This window comes from Amblyomma americanum, chromosome 11 (genome assembly GCF_052857255.1).
Source record: "Amblyomma americanum isolate KBUSLIRL-KWMA chromosome 11, ASM5285725v1, whole genome shotgun sequence".
NCBI classification, from domain to species: Eukaryota; Metazoa; Arthropoda; class Arachnida; order Ixodida; family Ixodidae; genus Amblyomma; species Amblyomma americanum.
This window is the reverse complement of record NC_135507.1, coordinates 21257329-21276211: the sequence shown is the minus strand read 5'-3', so window position 1 is coordinate 21276211 and position 18883 is coordinate 21257329. Positions and strand designations below refer to the sequence as shown.

The 18883-nt window shown below is 51.9% G+C and overlaps 1 protein-coding gene across 3 annotated transcripts in view; it reads left to right on the top strand.

Annotated features, from left to right (window-relative positions):
* Positions 1-18883, top strand: part of LOC144110190 (mitogen-activated protein kinase kinase kinase 1-like) — a 92509-nt gene that overhangs the window by 6943 nt on the left and 66683 nt on the right. The window contains exon 2 of one of the 3 annotated variants that reach the window (XM_077643026.1): positions 4683-4745. The exons of the other annotated variants lie outside the window; for them this stretch is intronic. Within the exon in view, the coding sequence (XP_077499152.1) occupies positions 4732-4745 (14 nt within the window). The 5' untranslated portion in view covers positions 4683-4731. The remainder of the gene's footprint in view (positions 1-4682; positions 4746-18883) is intronic. 3 annotated transcript variants of the gene reach the window in all.

Here is an 18883-nt window from a genome sequence, read left to right as displayed (position 1 = left end):
CGCCCATGTCTTAGCAGCAGGGTAATAATAATAATAATTGGTTTTGGGGGGTAAGGAAATGGCGCAGTATCTGTCTCATATATCGTTGGACACCTGAACCGCGCCGTAAGGGAAGGGAGAAAGGAGGGAGTGAAATAAGAAAGGAAGAAAGGTGCCGTAGTGGAGGGCTCCGGAATAATTTCGCAGCACGGTAAAGTGTGTGAAATGCAGTCGTTGAGGAAGCGGCGGCTGCGTTTTTATGGAGGAAAAACGCTAAGGCGCCCGTGTGCTGTGCGATGTCAGTGCACGTTAAAGATCCCCAGGTGGTCGAAATTATTCCGGAGCCCTCCACTACGGCACCTCTTCTTTCTTTCGTCTTTCACTCACTCCTTTATCCCTTCCCTTACGGCGCGGTTCAGGTGTCCAACGGTATATGAGGCAGATACTGGGCCATTTCCTTTCCCCAAAAAACCAATTATTATTATTATTAAGACGGATCCGGAGTTCCCGAGTAACCCGCCCGTGTGATGTGCGATGTCAGTGCATGTTAAAGATCCCCAAGTGGTCGAAATTATTCCGGAGCCCTCCACTACGACACCTATTTCTTTCTTCTTTCAGTGCCTCCTTTATTCTTTCCCTTACGGCGCGGTTCAGGCGTCCAACGATATATGAGACAGATACTGCGCCATTTTCTTTCCCCAAAAAACCAATTAATATTATTATTATTATTATTATTATTATTAGGAAGACGGTATTTTTTTTACATTTTTACGCCATCGCCGCACCTGATCACGATTCGTGTTAAACTGCAACACACTCTCGCCCTGTGCACTCCACACCGTCGCCTTCTTCAACGCTGCTGTCCATTCCCGCACGCTGTGCACTGCACATTCGCCATCTTCATCAACTAATACTATACTATCGAACTAATATCGTCGCCAGACGTGCCGACGACCCAGCAGAGCAAAAACATGAACCAACCAGGCTAAGCACATGCTTTCACACGTCTACTCGGTTTAACCACGTTAACTTTAACGTTACCGTTTTTTGTTAACGAATACTCGCCGACGCGGTAGTCGAAAGCAGAGGACGGCTGCTGTCGACGCCGTCGCACCGGCGGTGCGCTTTCTGGGCGTCCTTCTCGCAGTCTTCGGAAAGTGCGCGTCAAAGCGCGCACTTCACGTTGCTCCACCTTTCGTCGCCGCTGTTGTAGCCTTTTTTATTGCTTTATTTTAGTTTCTTTTATCGCGCATGTAGCGTCGGCGAGAGGTTGAAAAGGCGCGAACGTGTCGCGGTGCATTGACGCGAGCGACGGTATTTTTCCGCCCACGCGATTTGTATACAAGTCCATCTGAAATTACAGCGCGCGACTGTATACGCGGTTTGATCGCCTTCTGCAATACCGCAACATTTGCGAAGCAGCATTTATAGTATATGCATGCAGCAGGGCGCGATTTTTTGTCCAAGTCGAGAGCAGCGACGAATGTCTTCCGTTTTAAATCTGGAAAGTAAAAAAAAAGGGCTCCGGGATAATTTCGACCACCTGGGGATCTTTAACGTGCACTAATAATAATAATAATTGGTTTTTTGGTGGAAAGGAAATGGCGCAGTATCTGTCTCATATATCGTTGGACACCTGAACCGCGCCGTAGGTGAAGGGATAAAGGAGGGAGTGAAAGAAGAGAGGAACAAATAGGTCCGTAGTGGAGGGCTCCGGAATAATTTCGACCACCTGGGGATCTTTAACGTGCACTGACATCGCACAGCACACGGGCGCCTTAGCGTTTTTCCTCCATAAAAGCGCAGCCGGTGCACTGACATCGCACAGCACACGGGCGCCTTAGCGTTCGAACCCGGAGTTCCCGGGTTCGAACCCGACCGCGGCGGCTGCGTTTTTATGGAGGAAAAACGCTAAGGCGCCCGTGTGCTGTGTGATGTCAGTGCACGTTAAAGATCCCCAGGTGGTCGAAATTATTTTGGAGCCCTCCACTACGACACCTCTTCCTTCCTTTCTTCTTTCACTCCCTCCTGTCCCTCTTTCCTTTCGGCGCGGTTCAAGTGTCCAACGATATATGAGCCAGATACTGCGCCATTTCCTTCCCCCGGAAAACTAATTATTTATATAAAGTAAAAAAAAGAAAAATAAGCTTCTGTCACAACTTCGCCGGTAATTTATACTGGGCTGCCTGTCGTTGTCAGCCGTTGTATTATAGTGACGTCATCGGCCTGCCGGCGTCAGATGAAAGACGTCAACGGCGAAATGAGGAAGTATATTGGTTCGGCGAGGTTGAACGCCTGCCCGGTTAATTAGCGCTTCTATATAAAGTACAACGACCGCCACTGTTCGGAAGTGATAACGAACCACGTTGGTATTTCTTCCCCTGCGGTTGCTTATTAATGCGAGAACATTACATGGCTCGTCAGTCAGGAAGATTCGGCGTTCCGTCCCACGAGAAGTGGGCCCAAAACCCACGTGACCTGATGACGCCGTCGTCAGTGCCTACATTACCAGGAAAGAAAGAGAAATCATCAGGAAATAAAGAGAAGAGAGGTCAGCTTCGCTGCCCACTGGATTAGACCGCTACCCCATCACCGCAGCACACCACTCCGCTCCGCGTGCATGCTTTCGCATTCACAGCAGTAAGTAGTCTCAGGTCATATGTGAAACAACGCAAGGACGGAACACATGCAGGATGCACCATGAGCGCTTGGTATGATCGGTAACCAACATGTCCAAATCGCAACAATTGTTCCCCTCATTGTTCGGTGCCCTTTTTTTTCTCGCCGCGTCCTGCTTTTATTTGCTGAGAAATTTTCTGCTGAAAGTTAAGTAAACAGAAAGCAAGAATGAAGGTTCAGACAAGCTTTTATATGGATTTTTTTTTTCAAGATGAGCCGAATCCAGACGCCGAAGTTCAGCCGCACTTGTAAGGTCGCCCATTATTATTTCATTTGGGAAAAGTGGCAGGGTTTTAACGTAGTTAAACCGCGCTGGCATGCGAAAGCGCAGATATGCGGCAGCTGACGCGACGTTCCTCCGAACGTTCCCGAGCTTCCTCCCATTGGCTGCAGCTTGCGCGACGCTTCTCAGAACATTCCCGAGCTTCCTCCCATTGGCTGTAGCTTGCGCGACGCTCCTCCGAACGTTCCCGAGCTTCCTCCCATTGGCTGCAGCTTGCGCGACGCTCCTCCGAACGTTCCCGATCTTCCTCCCATTGGCTGCATCTTGCGCGACTCTCCGAACTTTCCCGAGCTTCCTCCCATTGACTGCATCTTGCGCGACGCTCCTCCGAACTTTCCCGAGCTTCTTCCATTGGCTGCAGCTTGCGCGACGCACCTCCGAACTAACCCGAGCTACTCCGATCACACAAAACAGGATTGTTGCTCAGCCCCGCCGCGGTGGCTCAGTGGTTAGGGCGCTCGACTACTGATCCGGAGTTCCCGGGTTTGAACCCGACCGCGGCGGCTGCGTCTTTATGGAGGCAAAACGCTAAGACGCCCGTGTGCTGTGCGATGTCAGTGCACGTTAAAGATCCCCAGGTGGTCGAAATTATTCCGGAGCCCTCCACTACGGCACCTCTTCTTCCTTTCTTCTTTCACTCCCTCCTTTATCCCTTTCCTTACGGCGCGGTTCAGGTGTCCAACGATATATGAGACAGATACTGCGCCATTTCCTTTCCCCCAAAAACCAATTATTATTATTATTGTTGCTCAGGGTCTACGTCTGGGATGGGTTTTTTAACTAACATTTTAAAGCATATCACGTGAAAGCTTCCGATGGGTTGATGCGGATTTTTTTAGAAAAAAACCTCCGCGTTTTTTTTCGGTTCCTGTCGTGGTGGGGTTGGTTCGTTTCGAAAACAAGAACTCCTCGTATCCTGAAAATACTATTCCAGACGCACCGATCTCGCTCTGGTGGGTTTACTCGCCCAAGGAAAGTACGAGCGAAACCTTCCTCGTTTCCGGTCTTCGCACTTGGGTCGTTTTGCGTATTTATCGCCTGCTATCGCTGCGACTATAAGCGGCCGCAGCCACCGTCGCTTCGATGCCGAGCTCGTACCGGCGCGCGGTTCGCATGCGATTTCGATCTCAGTCTGCGTGACCCACTTGGCTTATTCGCCCGAAGTGCTCCAGTTTTACGGCGTCGGCGGCCGCTTTCAAGGGCGACTCGCAGATCGTGCCCGCAGGCCCCGAACGCAGTGCGTACGGTGTAATGGAGAGAATTATAAGGGTCGGGGCGGCGTTTTTAGTTGCTCCGTGGGGGTCACCACCGCCCCTCGTGTACATGGAAGCGACAAGAGTCCGCTCTGAAAAGGCTGTAATTAGACGTTATTAACGAGGTCTAATAGGGGATAATTATGCTTTGAAAGCTGCACGAGTAATTACCGTGCTAATTATACGTGTAGCTTCCCCTGAGCTTGTGAGCGATTGCGATAGATGCGCTCAACCTAGCCAACACCTGTATACTCTCCAGGCCAGCAGCGCGCGCCTAGCCGTGACGTCACGCACGCCTCTTCCGGTGTATAGAAGGTTTCGACCACATCGGCCAAGTCCTCCCCCCGCACTGCGTAATTGCGGACGCTCCCAGACACACTTTAGCCTCATGACGAAAGGTGGCGCACGCTAGAGGGCGCTCTCGTAGCAAGGTGGCGCTCGCGACTACCCCGAATCAAAGGGGATGCCACTCAGATCTATCTTTGCAGGACGCCGGCTGCGACTGGGGGTGCCGTCTAGAAAAAAAAAGTTCATCACATGCAGGAATCGAGGTTAGAATCGTCTTCATGTATATTCAGCAGGACAGTCTCTGTGTGCTCAGGGTACTGCGGCGGTATAGACCGGATAGCGAAAGTGGTTAGAGAGGACACATTGTTCGACAACTTGAAGCGGTGGTGTTGTGGGCTCGATCTGCTGCCCCACCTTCACCCTCCTGCCTGTCCCTCACGGGGAGCAAGCGGGGACGTGGAAGAGTTTAGGGACGGGGGGCCGTGGGTGTAGATTTCTGCCCATTCAAGTTATTAATTGCGTACTGCTGTGTCACACCAAGTATCCGCAGCTGACCATGCGCGCGACGCTATGACGTTGTAGTCTTCTTTTCTATCGTCGGATACCACTCAAGAATGCAGCGGCCTTTCCCGTGAAAGGAGCCCCTCCCAGGCGATGGCGTCGGGGGTTTCTTATGTCCCTGCTAGCGTGACGATCGGCGCCACAATGGAGAGAAGGGTCTGTCCCTGACCACTGAGGGAATGGATTATCCCCTTTCATCTACCACTCCCTGCATTGTCACAGTATCAGGATCATGAGAATCGGTCAACGCCTTTGGCTGGAAGGAGGTCTTTTAACGGGAAAAGCCGCTTCGCTCTTGGGTTGTATCCGACTGTAGGACAAACTTTACAAGCAAGATTTTGCTAAGCATCGGACGGTTATAGTCGAATACAACTCAAGAACGCAGCGGCATTTCCTCGTCAAAGGACACCCTTCCAGCCAGTGGCGTCGGCCGATTCTCATCACCCTGCTAGCGTGACACTACAGGGAGCGACTCTACAGTGGAGACAGGGGCGGGTCTATCCTCGACCATGGAGGGAGGGGACTATCCCTTTTCATCTACCACTCCCTGCTTTCTCACACCAGCAGGTTCATGAGAATCGGCCGACGCCATTGGCTGGAAGGGAGCTCTTTGACTGGGAGAAGCCGCTGCGTTAAGCTTTTCCAGCCTGCGCGGTGAGGGGAAGGACCAGAGATCAAGTCGTCCTACCGTGTTGCGTCTCCCCCACACTTTTCCACTGTTCAGACTGTTTTTCTCGTTAATTTTTTTTAGGGCGCTCGACTACTGATCCGGAGTTCCCGGGTTCGAACCCGACCGCGACGGCTGCGTTTTTATGGAGGCAGAACGCTAAGGCGCCCGTGTTCTGTGCGATGCCAGTGCACGTTAAAGATCCCCAGGTGGTCGAAATTATTCCGGAGCCCTCCATCCACTACGGCACCTCTTTCTTCCTTCTTTCACTCGCTCCTTTATCCCTTCCCTTACGGCGCGGTTCAGGTGTCCGCCGATATATGAGACAGATACTGCGCCATTTCCTTTCCCCCAAAACCAATTATTATTATTACTACCGTGTTGCGTCTCCCCCGCACTTTTCCATTGTTCAGACTGTTTTTCTCCTTCAGTTTTTTTTACAGCATGAATAAACACGTATGAATAGCAACAACCCCATGAAGTTCTGCGCAGCGTTGGTAGGAATAATAATTGGTTTTTGGGGAAATGAAATGGCGCAGTATCTGTCTCGTATATCGTTGGACACCTGAACCACGCCGTAAGGAAGGGATAAAGGATGGAGTGAAAGAAGAAAGGAAGAAGAGGTGCCGTAGTGGAGGGCTCCGGAATAATTTCGACCACCTGGGGATCTTCAACGTGCATTGACATCGCACAGCACACGGGCGCCTTAGCGTTTTTCCTCCATAAAAACGCAGCCGCCGCGGTCGGGTTCGAACCCGGGAACTCCGGATCAGTAGTCGAGCGCCCTAACCACTGAGCCACCGCGGCGGCCTGCAGCGTTGGTAGCAACTGCAGTATGGGGATACCCAACTCTCGTGCTTTCAAGCGTACAAAAAAAAAAAGAAAAGACGCGGACGTAGCGGCGATGGAAGGAGAGAGAAACCATAGACAGAGACGTAAAAGAAAAAGTATCTGTTCCGAGATGGATGCGAAGGGTCTCGTGGACCGCCTTCCCGCTGCGCCTTCGAAGGCTGCGTACGTTGCACGTTGCGCTCTTCGGGCTCTTTCCGTGCGCTCAGCGTGGGATCCCCGTTTCGAGGCCTCGGGCCTGCGTGTGTGCGTACGTGTGCGTGTGTGCGCGCGCGTGCGCCTTGCCAGTGCGCGTAGAGAGAGGGGGCGGATAGCGAGTGAATTGAGAGAAAGAGGAGACAGAAGAAAGCGAACCCTTGACCTCCGCCTGTATTACACGCGCGCGCCTCGAATCGCTCGTCCAGTCGGTCCGAGCGTGCTTGTGTGTGTGCGCGCGCGCAGCGAAATCTGCCTCGCCTCTTTTTTTGTTCTTCCCGCCTTTCTTCCTCGTGTGCCGCTTCGAGAGGTTGCGCAATGGAAACGGCCGAGCTAGCTTCTCTTCGCTCCTGCCCCTTCTCCCTGTGGCAGCTGTCGTCTGCGCTGAGGACACGACGCCGCCATTGCGTGCCGCCCGTGTAATCTTCGGGGCGCACCTGCACCTCCGGGTTTCGTGCGTGCGTCTGTGCGTTGCTATTCCTTCTGCGTCGTCCATTCGAGGCAGGAGTGATCGCGCAAGCTTGACGACTGCTTAATTCTTCTGTCTTTTTTTGTTTGTTTGTTCTGCCGCGTTCCGGCCGCGACGCTCATTTGAGGAGGGACGCGCACACCGGCGACATCAGCGGCCGCTCCTGCGCAGATGCGACCGTCGCGTCCAGCGCGATGCGTGTCGTCTGCAATATACACGCTATGGTCGCCCGAGATTGGCTCGTAGTCGTCATCGAGCCGCTGTCGCGTATGACAGAATGAGGCATCACACCTCACCCCCCCCCCCCCCCCCCCATCCCTCCACACTGTAGCCCTCACTTATTCCGGCCGGGTGTCCTTCCTTTGTCCGGGCTGCATAGATGGCCGTTGTTCTTCTTAGGTTTGCCGAGATGTCCCCCCCCCCCCCCCCCCCTCCGTCGTGCGCGGCGTAGTGTATCTGAAGGACGTAATAATGGCTCCTGCGCGACGGCGCTTCCCATACAGTGGCGACGCTATATAGTCGGATACATGTCAAGAAAAATGCGGCTTTTCCACGTCAAAGGAGCGCCTTCAGCCAATGGCGTCGGCTGATTCTCGTGAACCTGCTGTAGTCGGATACAGCTCAACAACGCAGCGGCTTTTACCCGTCAAAGGACCTCATTCCGACCAACGGTGTCGGCCGATTCTCATCACCCTGCTAGCGTGGCAATGCTGGGAGCGGCGCCATAATGGAGAGGGGTCTATCCCCATCCACGGAGGTGGCGGGGGGATCATCCCCTTTCATCTATACCGTTCCCTGCTTTGTCACGCTAGCAGGGTCATGATAATTGGCCGACGCCATTGGCTGGAACGGGGTCTTTTGACGGGAAAAAAGCCACTGTGAGGCTTGAGTTGTATCTGACTACAGCGAGGGTGTAGCAGGACTATGCAGGGAGTGGCGTGACAGTGCAGACAGGATACTATCCACTTTCATCTGCCGCTCCCTGCATTATCACGCTAGCAGGTTCATGAGAATCGGCCGACGCCATTGGCTGGAAGGAGCTCCTTTGACGGGGAAAAGCAGGTTTTTCTTGACTTGTACCTTACTATAGCTGTTCTCGGACGTCTGGCATTATCCGTTCGGAGCGAATGTTGTGTCGGCGGTAAAAGTGGTCCTGTGCACATTCGGCTCGTAATTCGTGCTTTGATGCGGCCTCGTTCGCGCCGACTTGCTATTGGCGTATTCCAGTGGGCGATCCGGAGCAGGTTTTTCCTGCTCCGTGAAACCGAAGAGCCTGTTTCAGTGGGCGATTTGGATTGAGATCTTGAGTTCTGATTGGACCGCGACGTGTCGTACGGTCCCTAGACTCCCTAGACACATATATTGCTCCTTCGGGGATTCGGAGAGCTGCTCCGGATCGCCTTTTTGGAATGTGCCATATTTCTTGATGGGTTTTACATGACTCGAAGCGGCATTGTGTGCCGGGCTCCTAGATTAGTTTTAGCGCCGACCTGAGTTCTTTTTTTTTTTAGCGATGACCCAAGTCTCGGACCGAAATGTAGCGGCCGGGATTCGATCCCGCGACCTCTTGGTGAGCGACTGAAAAGTTGCAGGTGAACGCCAGCAAGCTGTGCGTGAATGGTTTCTCAATTACGTTCCACTTGAGCCGCGCGCTTTTGATGCCAAGAGCGCCTGTTCGCCGCGATAAGCGTGTGGACGGAATAATCTGCGTTCTTGCCAGAAAGCATGCACCGCCGAGGCCACCGAGGCAGCACGCGCTCCAGACGACGCACTTTCTGCACGAGCCAACTTCGCGGCCGTGGTTGGCCCAGAATATGTAGAGGGCTCTGGTTGCGTGTCCCATTGCGACGCTCTGGAGGGAATAGTGGTCTGAGCAAGGTTACCCATATACAGCGCAACTCATTCATTCATTCATTCATTCATTCATTCATTCATTCATTGGCAATCTGAGTGGTCGACGTTTGGATGTCCTACTGATGTCATACATCAGGTGCAACGCTGTGAAAGGTACGGAAGTATTCCGGACGGGAAAATAAAGAGAGGCGTGTTACTCCGCGCTTGTTCTGTGCCCGACTGGTCTGTGGCACGAGAAAGCGACAGCGTGTTGTTTGCATTAACAGTGCATTTAATCGAAATCACGACAAATGTCTCATGTTGTAAGTCTGCAAGGAAAGCATTTACTCCGTTTCGCTCACCACAAATAACGCACTACTTTTTGGTCGCGGATGCAGGCAGCGCAAAGAAGAGCGCTAGCTTTGACAGCGTTGCACAGGATGTTTGAAACGTAGTGTAAATGCCATCAGTTGGTTGGTTGGTTTTTGAGTAAATGAAATGACGCACTAACTGTCTCGCATATATCGGTGGACACCCGAACCACGCCGTAATGGAAGGGATAGAGGAGGGAGTGAAAGGAGAAAGTAAGAGGTACCGTAGTGGAGGTCTCTGGAATAATTTCGACCGCCTGTGGATCTTTAGCGTGCACTTACATCGCACAGCAACCGGGCGCCTTTTGCGTTTCGCCTCCATCCAAATGCGGCCGCCGCGGTCGGGTTCGAAGCCGGGTACTCGGGCTCAGTAGCCGAGCGCGCTAACCACTGAGCCACCGCCGCGGGAATGCACCATTATTCTCCTCCTCAATCGGAGGATGAAATGAGGTTGTGAACGTAATGTAAAGAAATGGAGGAGTTTTCACTGAAATAATCTTCTAGTCGTCTCTCGCCATTCGCGCGTTGCTTCTTACTTGCGTCGTTCTGATTTGCCCTTTTTTTTAATTTCATCGTTATTTCCCCTTCACGTATGCCTCGAAAGCGGCTTTCGACCCATTGATCGCGGTGCCCCCCCCCCCCCCCCCCCCTCATATAAATATCCCACTCGGGGGCCGTTAGGGATAGTTTGTTGTGTAGTAATTGAAGAGCTGAAAGGAGAAAAAAAGAAAATGTTTTTAAGAGCTCACTCGCTCGAGATCGGATCTCCAATTGCCCGCCCGTTTCTAGTGCGCCTCCCTTTATCTAGCTGACGGTGCTGCTGTCGGCAGTGGATCACGTGACGTCACGTTGATCACTTTACGTCACACCCGCCAAGTCTCGCGGTGCGGTGCTGCAATAGCTGACGCTTGTTTGGCCCGGGGCGCACATTTCCTAACCATATCTCGTAGTCGCACTCGAGAAGACGAGGCCTTGAAGGGCGATCGCGTGACGCGATTTTTTGATTGAAAAGCATTTCAAATTTCCCGCCGAAGAGTTAGCACATTCCCACGTCATCCATGAATGACGTGTTTGCCGTTTAAATATCGTTTTTTTTTTGTTTCCTGAAGAAGCAAGCGAAAAGGTTCACTAATCATTGCGCCACAGAGAAGACGGAAATGAGCGCTTTCAATAGATCTCTCCATGACCAGTGTAAACTACGTAACGCCAGATGGACTTGGCCTGGTGGGGAAGATCGCCCACTTCGCTTCTGAACCGGTTCTGCGCGGTGGCTCGGTGGTTAGCGCGCTCGGCTAGTGATCCGGAGCACCCGGGTTCGAACCCGACCGCGACGGCTGCGTTTTTATGGAGGCAAAACGCTAAGGCGCCCGTGTGCTGTGCGATGTCAGTGCACGTCCCCAGGTGGTCGAAATTATTCCGGAGCCCTCCACTACGGCACCTCTTTCTTCCTGTCTTCTTTCACTCCCTCCTTTATCCCTTCCCTTACGGCGCGGTTCGGGTGTCCGCCGATATATGAGACAGATACTCCGCCATTTCCTTTCCCCCAAAACCAATTATTATTAATAATAATAATAATAATAATAATAATAATAATAATAATAATAATAATTCCCCCACCGGCTTTCTTCTCCCGATTAGAGACGGCTTTAGCTACGCCTCCCAGCCTTTTAATCTCCCGATTAGAGTCGCCTCTGTGCGCGCCGCACCTGCTGGGCCACGCTGCCAGAAAGCCCGACGTTTTGCCCACCAGGCCAGAAACGCTCGCGCTGATGACGCACGTGCTGGGAGAGGTCTGTTGCGCGCTGCACTTTTATCGCGCTTTGCTCGAGTGCGCCTCCGGTATATGGCGGGGCATTGCGCCTCCGGGGTCGAAAGCGGAAGAAAATGGCATCAATGTCGTCGCAGTCGAGGAAGGAACTTGAAACGCGTCGCTCTTTCCGCGGCGCCGTCGCGATACGGTTGTAAAGGCTGGCCGGATGCGGCGACACACGCGTTGGCTCGCGCAAGCGAGTTCTGGCAGAGCCGGGCGCAAAAGGCAGGATTCAAGAGAAATGAAGAGCCTGCGCATCTAAAATTAGCACTGCCCCGCGGAAAGCGGCCTTCATGGCGTGCACACTTTCTTTCGTACGTGAAGCGTGTTTGGTAAGCGGCTCGATTTCTGTGTCAGTAAGCCATTCGTCACGCCCGCGTGTGTTGCTTATATCATTTTTTGCGATTGCGGGCTGTTGATACAGGGTAAAAAGAGCTTGCAGGGTAGAAAGGCCTTGCAGGGTACAGTCGGATACAACTCAAGATTGCAGCGGCTTTTCCCCGTCAAAAGACCCCCTTCCAAAATCCAGTGGCGTCAGGCGACTCTCATCACCCTGCAAGCATCACCCTGCTAGCGTGACCTTGCAGGAAGAGCCGTCACAGTGGAGTGACCATAGTGGAAAGGAATTATCCCCTTTCATCTACCACTCCCTGCTTTGCCACACTAGCAGGGTCATGAGAATCGGCCGACGCCATTGGCTGGAAGGGAGTTCTTTCAAGGGGAAAATACGTTTCGTTCTTGAGTTGTATCCGTCTATAAAAGGGCTTTGCATGGTAGAAGCACCTTGCAGGGTACGCAAGCAGTGCATTGCATTCTGTAGCATGTAACAACAGAATGGGATGGTGTCGCATGCGGGGGAGGTGCGGAGTTCGATCCCCTGTGCTGGCGGTTACCCGCCGCTGATACAATGGGTACAGCCCCTGGTCTGGTGCTCGGCTTTCTCAGGGGTGCAATGCTTGCAAACCCATCCTATGTAGACCTTTTGACCGAAGTTCCCGTGCGCCATAAAATCCGTCATGACGTACATCATTTTCATCAAAACGGGTTAAAACTAGAATCAGTTCTGTTTTCTGCTATCATTTTGTAGGGATGGTGTCGTGATGGCTGCCTCAAGATAGCGCTGATTAGACTTCTTTGAGCGGACGTGGTCTGGTGATGCTGATAATGCGCTACGTTCGTATAGTAACGGCGTATACTGTTTTTTATTTGTTCTTCTCCCATTAAAATTTGCTGGATTAATAATCGGGGACTTCGGTAAAGGGGAAGGCGGTATTCTCCTTAACCGAAAACTGGCTTCTCATTATCGTGAGTCGGAATGCAATGCTGTGGCTATGTGCGAGGCTTTCAGCGGCACGCACGACTTGGATAGTGGCCCACTGTCCTAGTTCAGGCCTCCGAGGTTGTGCGGGTTGATTAAAGAAAAGTGAATTCGCCTGCGCAACTATTTATCGCGCGCTTAGCACCCGTAGCAGCCATGCGCGACTTCGCTGACGCTAATCGGTTCGTGTATATTCGTTCAGTTCACCAACGCGTTCAAATTAATGCACATTCTTTTTTTTATTAGCGCCTAAAACGGCACCACATTTGCCAGTTATGTGTGGAAGGAGGTTCCAGGGTTGCGTAGCCGTGTGCGAGGCTTCTTGCTATCATAACGCAAAAAAGAGAGTAGTCACAGGTAATCGGTTAACAAACGAGTCACACAGCTATGAAATAATAATAATAAATAGTTTTTGGGGAAAGGAAATGGCGCAGTATCTGTCTCGTATATCGTTGGACACCTGAACCGCGCCGTAAGCGAAGGGGTAAAGGAGGGAGTGAAAGAAGAAAGGTGCCGTAGTGGAGAGCTCCGGAATAATTTCGACCACCTGGGGATCTTTAACATGCACTGACATCGCACAGCACACGGGCGCCTTAGCGTTTTTCCTCCATAAAAACGCAGCCGCCGCGGTCGGGTCCGAACCCGGGAACTCCGGATCAGTAGTCGAGCGCCCTAACCACTGAGCCACCGCGGCGGGTACAGCTATGAAATAAAGTGTTGATTGTAGCCACTTATGAACAGCCCTAGCGTTATTTTAAAATTCCCACAGTTGTGGCCCCCATTTTATCTCGTTGGAAGCAGCTCGAAGAGTGAAGGTTGAAAATTTCCCATGTCTGGTATGCACCGTGGTCAGGACTAGTTAGCGGTCAGCTACGCAGTTAGGCGACTTCCACGAGCGTTCCTTCGTGTTCACTTATACATGCAGCCTTAGTCCGCCGGCCTCGGTGTTGCATGTTAATTAGGCCTTCCTCTTGTGTGTGGAGCGACGTCCTTAATACGCACGGACGTGAAGGCATTGTTCTTTGGGCCGGCGGTTAATTCACGGGGACAAACCGACCGAACCGCACGTTTGGCCTTTATCGCTACACGTGATTGTATTGCGCGTGCTCCCCTCGCGTCCTTTACAGGTTCTCGTGATTTGCGATTTGCATATCTTCTTGTGTGTTTTTCTTCATAAATCGCTGGGTCGTCTCAGTTCTCACCTCGAGCCTTTGTCCTTCGAACTGGACGCCGCAGCTTCGCTTCGAAACATCCTTCAAAACCCGTTCATCCTCGCCACGATGGCTTTCAGTTAAGATGAAGCAAAGTGTTAACGGAGTATAGACACCTAAATTTTGTGTGCACGTTTTCTTGTTTGTAATGATGCGTAAGGCTCTGTTATACATGGATTACCACCTGGTATTCTCAGAATCTACGACCGCTAAATAAATTATAATCGCATTTATTTTTCGTGCTGTTTCGGTTTCAACAGCCGAAAGAGGACTGTGACGTCAACGTGTACTTACAGGTCACGTGAGACATGAAAAACTGCAATATAATCACTGCTTCCTCATTCGTTGTCATTCCGGCTCTTGAGGAAGGCCGGCTTCAGCACTGCAGTAAATTAAAGCGATGAAGCAGTTATTTTGTGGACATTTTTTCATGCCTCATGTCACACAAAAGCACACACTGACGTCACAGCCATCGTTCGGCTGTTGAAAGCGAAACCGAAACAGCATGACAGAAAAAAATTGATTATAAATTATTTAGCGGTCGTAGGCGAATATCACATCGTGATTCAAGCGTAGCAGCGTCTTCCGCATCATTATAGAGAAGAAAACAAGCCACCTAAATTGTGAGTCTATACTCCTTTAAGGTGAGCTCTTCATTATCATTTATATAGTTGGGCGTTCTTAGTAGAAGGTTGCAACCCCTGTGGTGTTCGCCTGGTTCATTATTAGACACCTTCAACATACCGTGTAAAGTGTTAGCGTTGCCGTTACCGGAGTAGCGGGAGCCCGCGCGTCGTCAGTGCGCATGCGCAGATCGCCTAGAGGGCAACAGATGGCGCCAGGTACCCAGCAGGTGCGCGGACTCCTGCCGCATCGGAATCAATCGGTGCGTGCGCATTGACGGTGAGCGGGCTCCCGGTACTGCGGTAACGGTAACGCGGTACACGGCATGCTAAAGGTGTTACCGTTACCGTGTACCGTACCCTTACAGAATACCAGGAGCCCGCCCACCGCCATTGCGCACGCGCTGATTGGTCGCGATAAGGCAGGCGTACGTGCAGCTGCCGGGTACCTGGCGCCATCTGGCGTCGCCCAAAGCGATCTGCGCATGCGCGCTGACGCCGCGTGGGCTCCCGGTCCTCCGGCACCGGTAACACGGTATGCTAAAGATGTCTATTCTCGTCTGTTTTTTCACTCTCGGGGGTGGGCGCAATCTGGGCACATTCTGTTTGCCCGCAACAAAATATATATAGTGATTATTTATTTAAAATAACAAAAGGAAGGTAAAAGATGTTTGCTCACCCCGGCATCTGCCATCACTAATCGGCGGCACCTGAGCTGGGGTAGCGGAAATATAGGATAGCAGGCAGTTTGAAGAAGTGAAACGAAAGAGGTGAGGGGATAGCAGGAAAGAGATAGGGTTGAGGGCATATATACACTATTTACAAATTATAGTTCAATTGTTCAGGCTGCGCGCGTTCTGCCGCCCCGGCCGCCGGGGCGGGAGAGGTGGTGGCGCCGGTGAGGAGGCGGCGGGAGAGGATATGGCCCGGTGCACTCAGCCGGGCTGCGCTGGGTCGCCGCTTCGTCTCCAGCAACAAAATGGCGGTACTTTGTTCTAGAGACACGCGACTAGGACGTTCTATCCGTTCGTTAATAGCGCCGGTGTGCAACCGGTCCCCGCGGTGATGTTCACGCAGCTGCTGAAACATTTCGTATACCGCAGTCATACGCTCTCCCCCTTTTTTTTTCTTGGGGATATTTTCTTATATGTTTGCTTTCCGGAGAACAAAACGGTGACCGTCCGTTCCGTGCCCCCCGCGTCTGCAGTCTCGATCGGCGAAAAGATAAATAAATAAAAGCTTCTCGTGTAGTTGCGACAGGGAGGTTTATAACCTTGAATAGGACGCTGGATGCAGGCGTTGTTCTTTGAAAAACGGCGGGGAGTACGCGGTTAGTAACAGCGACGAGAGAGAGGCGGTTTGTATTGCGTAAACTTGCGGCTTTGCTGTACCGGGAATGGCATAGAGGAAAATAAAAAAGATGTGCTTCTTTCCGAGATGAGCTACTCGGTTGGGTTGTGTGTGGCCGCCGCTTGGAGGGACAATGAGAATAAACTGAGGCCGGCCTGTATTTGTAGATCGCCGCCTTTTTATAGTGGCGTAGAGCGCTCGCTGAAATTGTATCTCTTGTAAGGGGAAAAAAATTCTATAGAGGTGTCGCCATCACCTTCCGTTTTCGCGATAAAACTGCGGTAATTTCTTACCCCGGTGGCTACACCACCGTTCACTTCTACGACCGTGATCTCGGAGTCCCTTTACGCTCACGTCGCGTGCTTGAATCAAATGGCGGGAGAATGTTTAAATCTATTTTTCAGCCAGCGTGTTTCGCTGGCTGAAAAATGTCAACATAGCCAGAAAAAGGAACGGAGTTGATTTTTTTTTTTTTTACGGAGGGAAATTAGATGTGCACAACGTACTCGCTGCTTCTCTGAGTGCATGCTATGCCTAACCGTGATATCCTTGTTTCGGGAATAATAATAATTGATTTTTGTGGAAAGGAAATGGCGCAGTATCTGTCTCATATATCGTTGGACACCTGAACCACGCCGTAAGGGAAGAGATAAAGGAGGGAGTGAAAGAAGAAAAGAAGGAAGAGGTGCCGTAGTGGAGGGCTCCGGAATAATTTCGGCCACGTGGTGCGGAACGGCACAGTACTTGGGTGGTTAGGGCGCTCGACTACTGATCCGGAGTTCCCGGGTTCGAACCCGACCGCGGCGGCTGCGTTTTTATGGAGGAAAAACGCTAAGGCACCCGTGTGCTGTGCGATGTCAGTGCACGTTAAAGATCCCCAGGTGGTCGAAATTATACCGGAGCCCTCCACTACGGCACCTCTTCTTCCTTTCTTCTTTCACTCCCTCCTTTTCCCTTCCCTTACGGCGTGGTTCAGGTGTCCAACGATATATGAGACAGATACTGCGTCATTTCCTTTCCCCCAAAACCAATTATTATTATTATTATCAGTACTTGGGATTTAGCGTCCTCGGTTATGGGGGGTTATGAGGGGCGCCGTCGTGGAGGGCTTCGGGCTGATTTGGACCACACAGGGTTCTTTAACGTACGCTGAAGCCGCGCTGCCTACATCAAAACGTGGCCACCGCGACCGGCAGCCGAACGCCACTGCCTGATTAATGTGCTGCCGCCTTCGGCGGTCGTCTCTCCCCTCTCCCAATATGTCTGCATGGACTCCTTGTCGAAATTATGTTTTTCAGAGTAGCCGTGCCTGCCGTTGCCTGTGGCATCTTGCCGCGCCGTTTTAAGTAGCATGTGCACGGAATCATCATCCTCGCGTTTGCTACCGTTTTTACTCAAGCAGTGATGCGTGATGTTTTGTGTTAAATGGTGTAGCGGAAAAGCAAATTAAGTGTAATAAGGCGTGTTACGTAACCAGCAACGTGCGCGATTGATGATCAATTCCTCGAAATTTATGGAATCTGCGGGAGAGGGGAGGCAGCTCGCTGACGGAACCGACTGAATTTCAAGCATCTCTTTAAAAAAAAATAGCTCCCCTGTCAGCCGGAGAACTTAATGTCACTTCATACCGATGACATTAGCTTGAGTTGACAACCTTGCTTTCGTCTTTGTCACGTGACTAAAGCTGTAATGTCATTTGCAAACATTTCCTCTAAGAATACCCCCTGGAGAGGCTCGGCTATAAGCTGAGCGGCGGCGGATCGCTGTGCGCGCTGCCGAAGCGTAAACCCGTGTCCTTTTCTGTTCGGCATTGCAAGTTCTGTCTGCGCTTGCCTATGGTCGAAATACTGCAGCAGCCGCGCTCGAGAATCGCACCACCGAGAAGCGTAATCGTCGACAAATTTTTTAGGCGTATACGATATGTCAACGTGGTAACAGTGAAACCTCGTCGACATGTCCTTACCGAGCCTGTAAGTAGTATAGCCACGTGTGGTACAGAGCCGATACAGTGACCGTCGAATAGCTCACTGCGCGCTCAGATTAATAATAATAGTAATAATATAATAATAATAATAATTGGTTTTGGGCGGAAAGGAAATGGCGCAGTATCTGTCTCATATATCGTTGGACACCTGAACCGCGCCGTAAGGGAAGGGATAAGGGAGGGAGTGAAAGAGGAAAGGAAGAAAGAGGTGCCGTAGTGGAGGGCTCCGGAATAATTTCGACCACCTGGGGATCTTTAACGTGCACTGACATCGCACAGCACACGGGCGCCTTAGCGTTTTTTCTCCATAAAATCGCAGCCGCCGCGGTCGGGTTCGAATGCTCAGATTTCCTGCTTGGAAAAGTTCCTGTTCCACCGCCATTAGCAGTTGGACAGAGTGCATTGCGAAAGGCCAACTCGAGAATAAGGAAACTGTCCCGCCTGATCCCTGCCAACGTTCGCGAGCGAAACCATGCACTGCGCATCTTTATTTTTCTGCGCGGAGCTTTGTAGCGGCCTTGTTGCCGCACTCGTGACGTCGCGAAAGCGAATTATTTCCCCTCCGGGTGCCGGAATGACGCGAGAAAGCGGAATGGGACGCCCTGTATATGCTTCTCTATACCGTTTTGCGCCGGGCGTCTATCAAGAGCGCCGTCTTCCGGCGGCTCGAAACGGGCGGCGGCGTCGTCGGCGACGCGCGGGCGCATCCGCCCCGCATTTCTCGTCTTCGCGTATACTATCTCTTTTCCGGCCTTGTGCTTGAGGGGGGGCTCTTGCAACTTCCCGGACTGATTTGTGTAACGCGAGACCGCGGTGTAACAGCAGCCGCAGGTGCCCGGGAAGGCTGTGGCGCGGATGTTCTACGAGGAAGTCGATAGCCTCTTGAGATAACCCCCGCTGCAATAGAGGAGGCCCGTGGAAGCGGCGCGACCTTCACCGACGCGAGATACGACAGCTAGCTGGAGCAGATGGCGTTGGCTACGTCTGTTCCTGCAGTTCATTTTCGACTAGTTTGTAATAGTTAGGGCCGCCGCGGTGGCTGAGTGGTTATGGCGCTCAGACGCGGGTTCGATCCCGGCCGCGGCGGTCGAATTTCGATGGAGGCGAAATTCTAGAGGCCCGTGTACTGTGCGATGTCAGCGCACGTTAATGAACCCCAG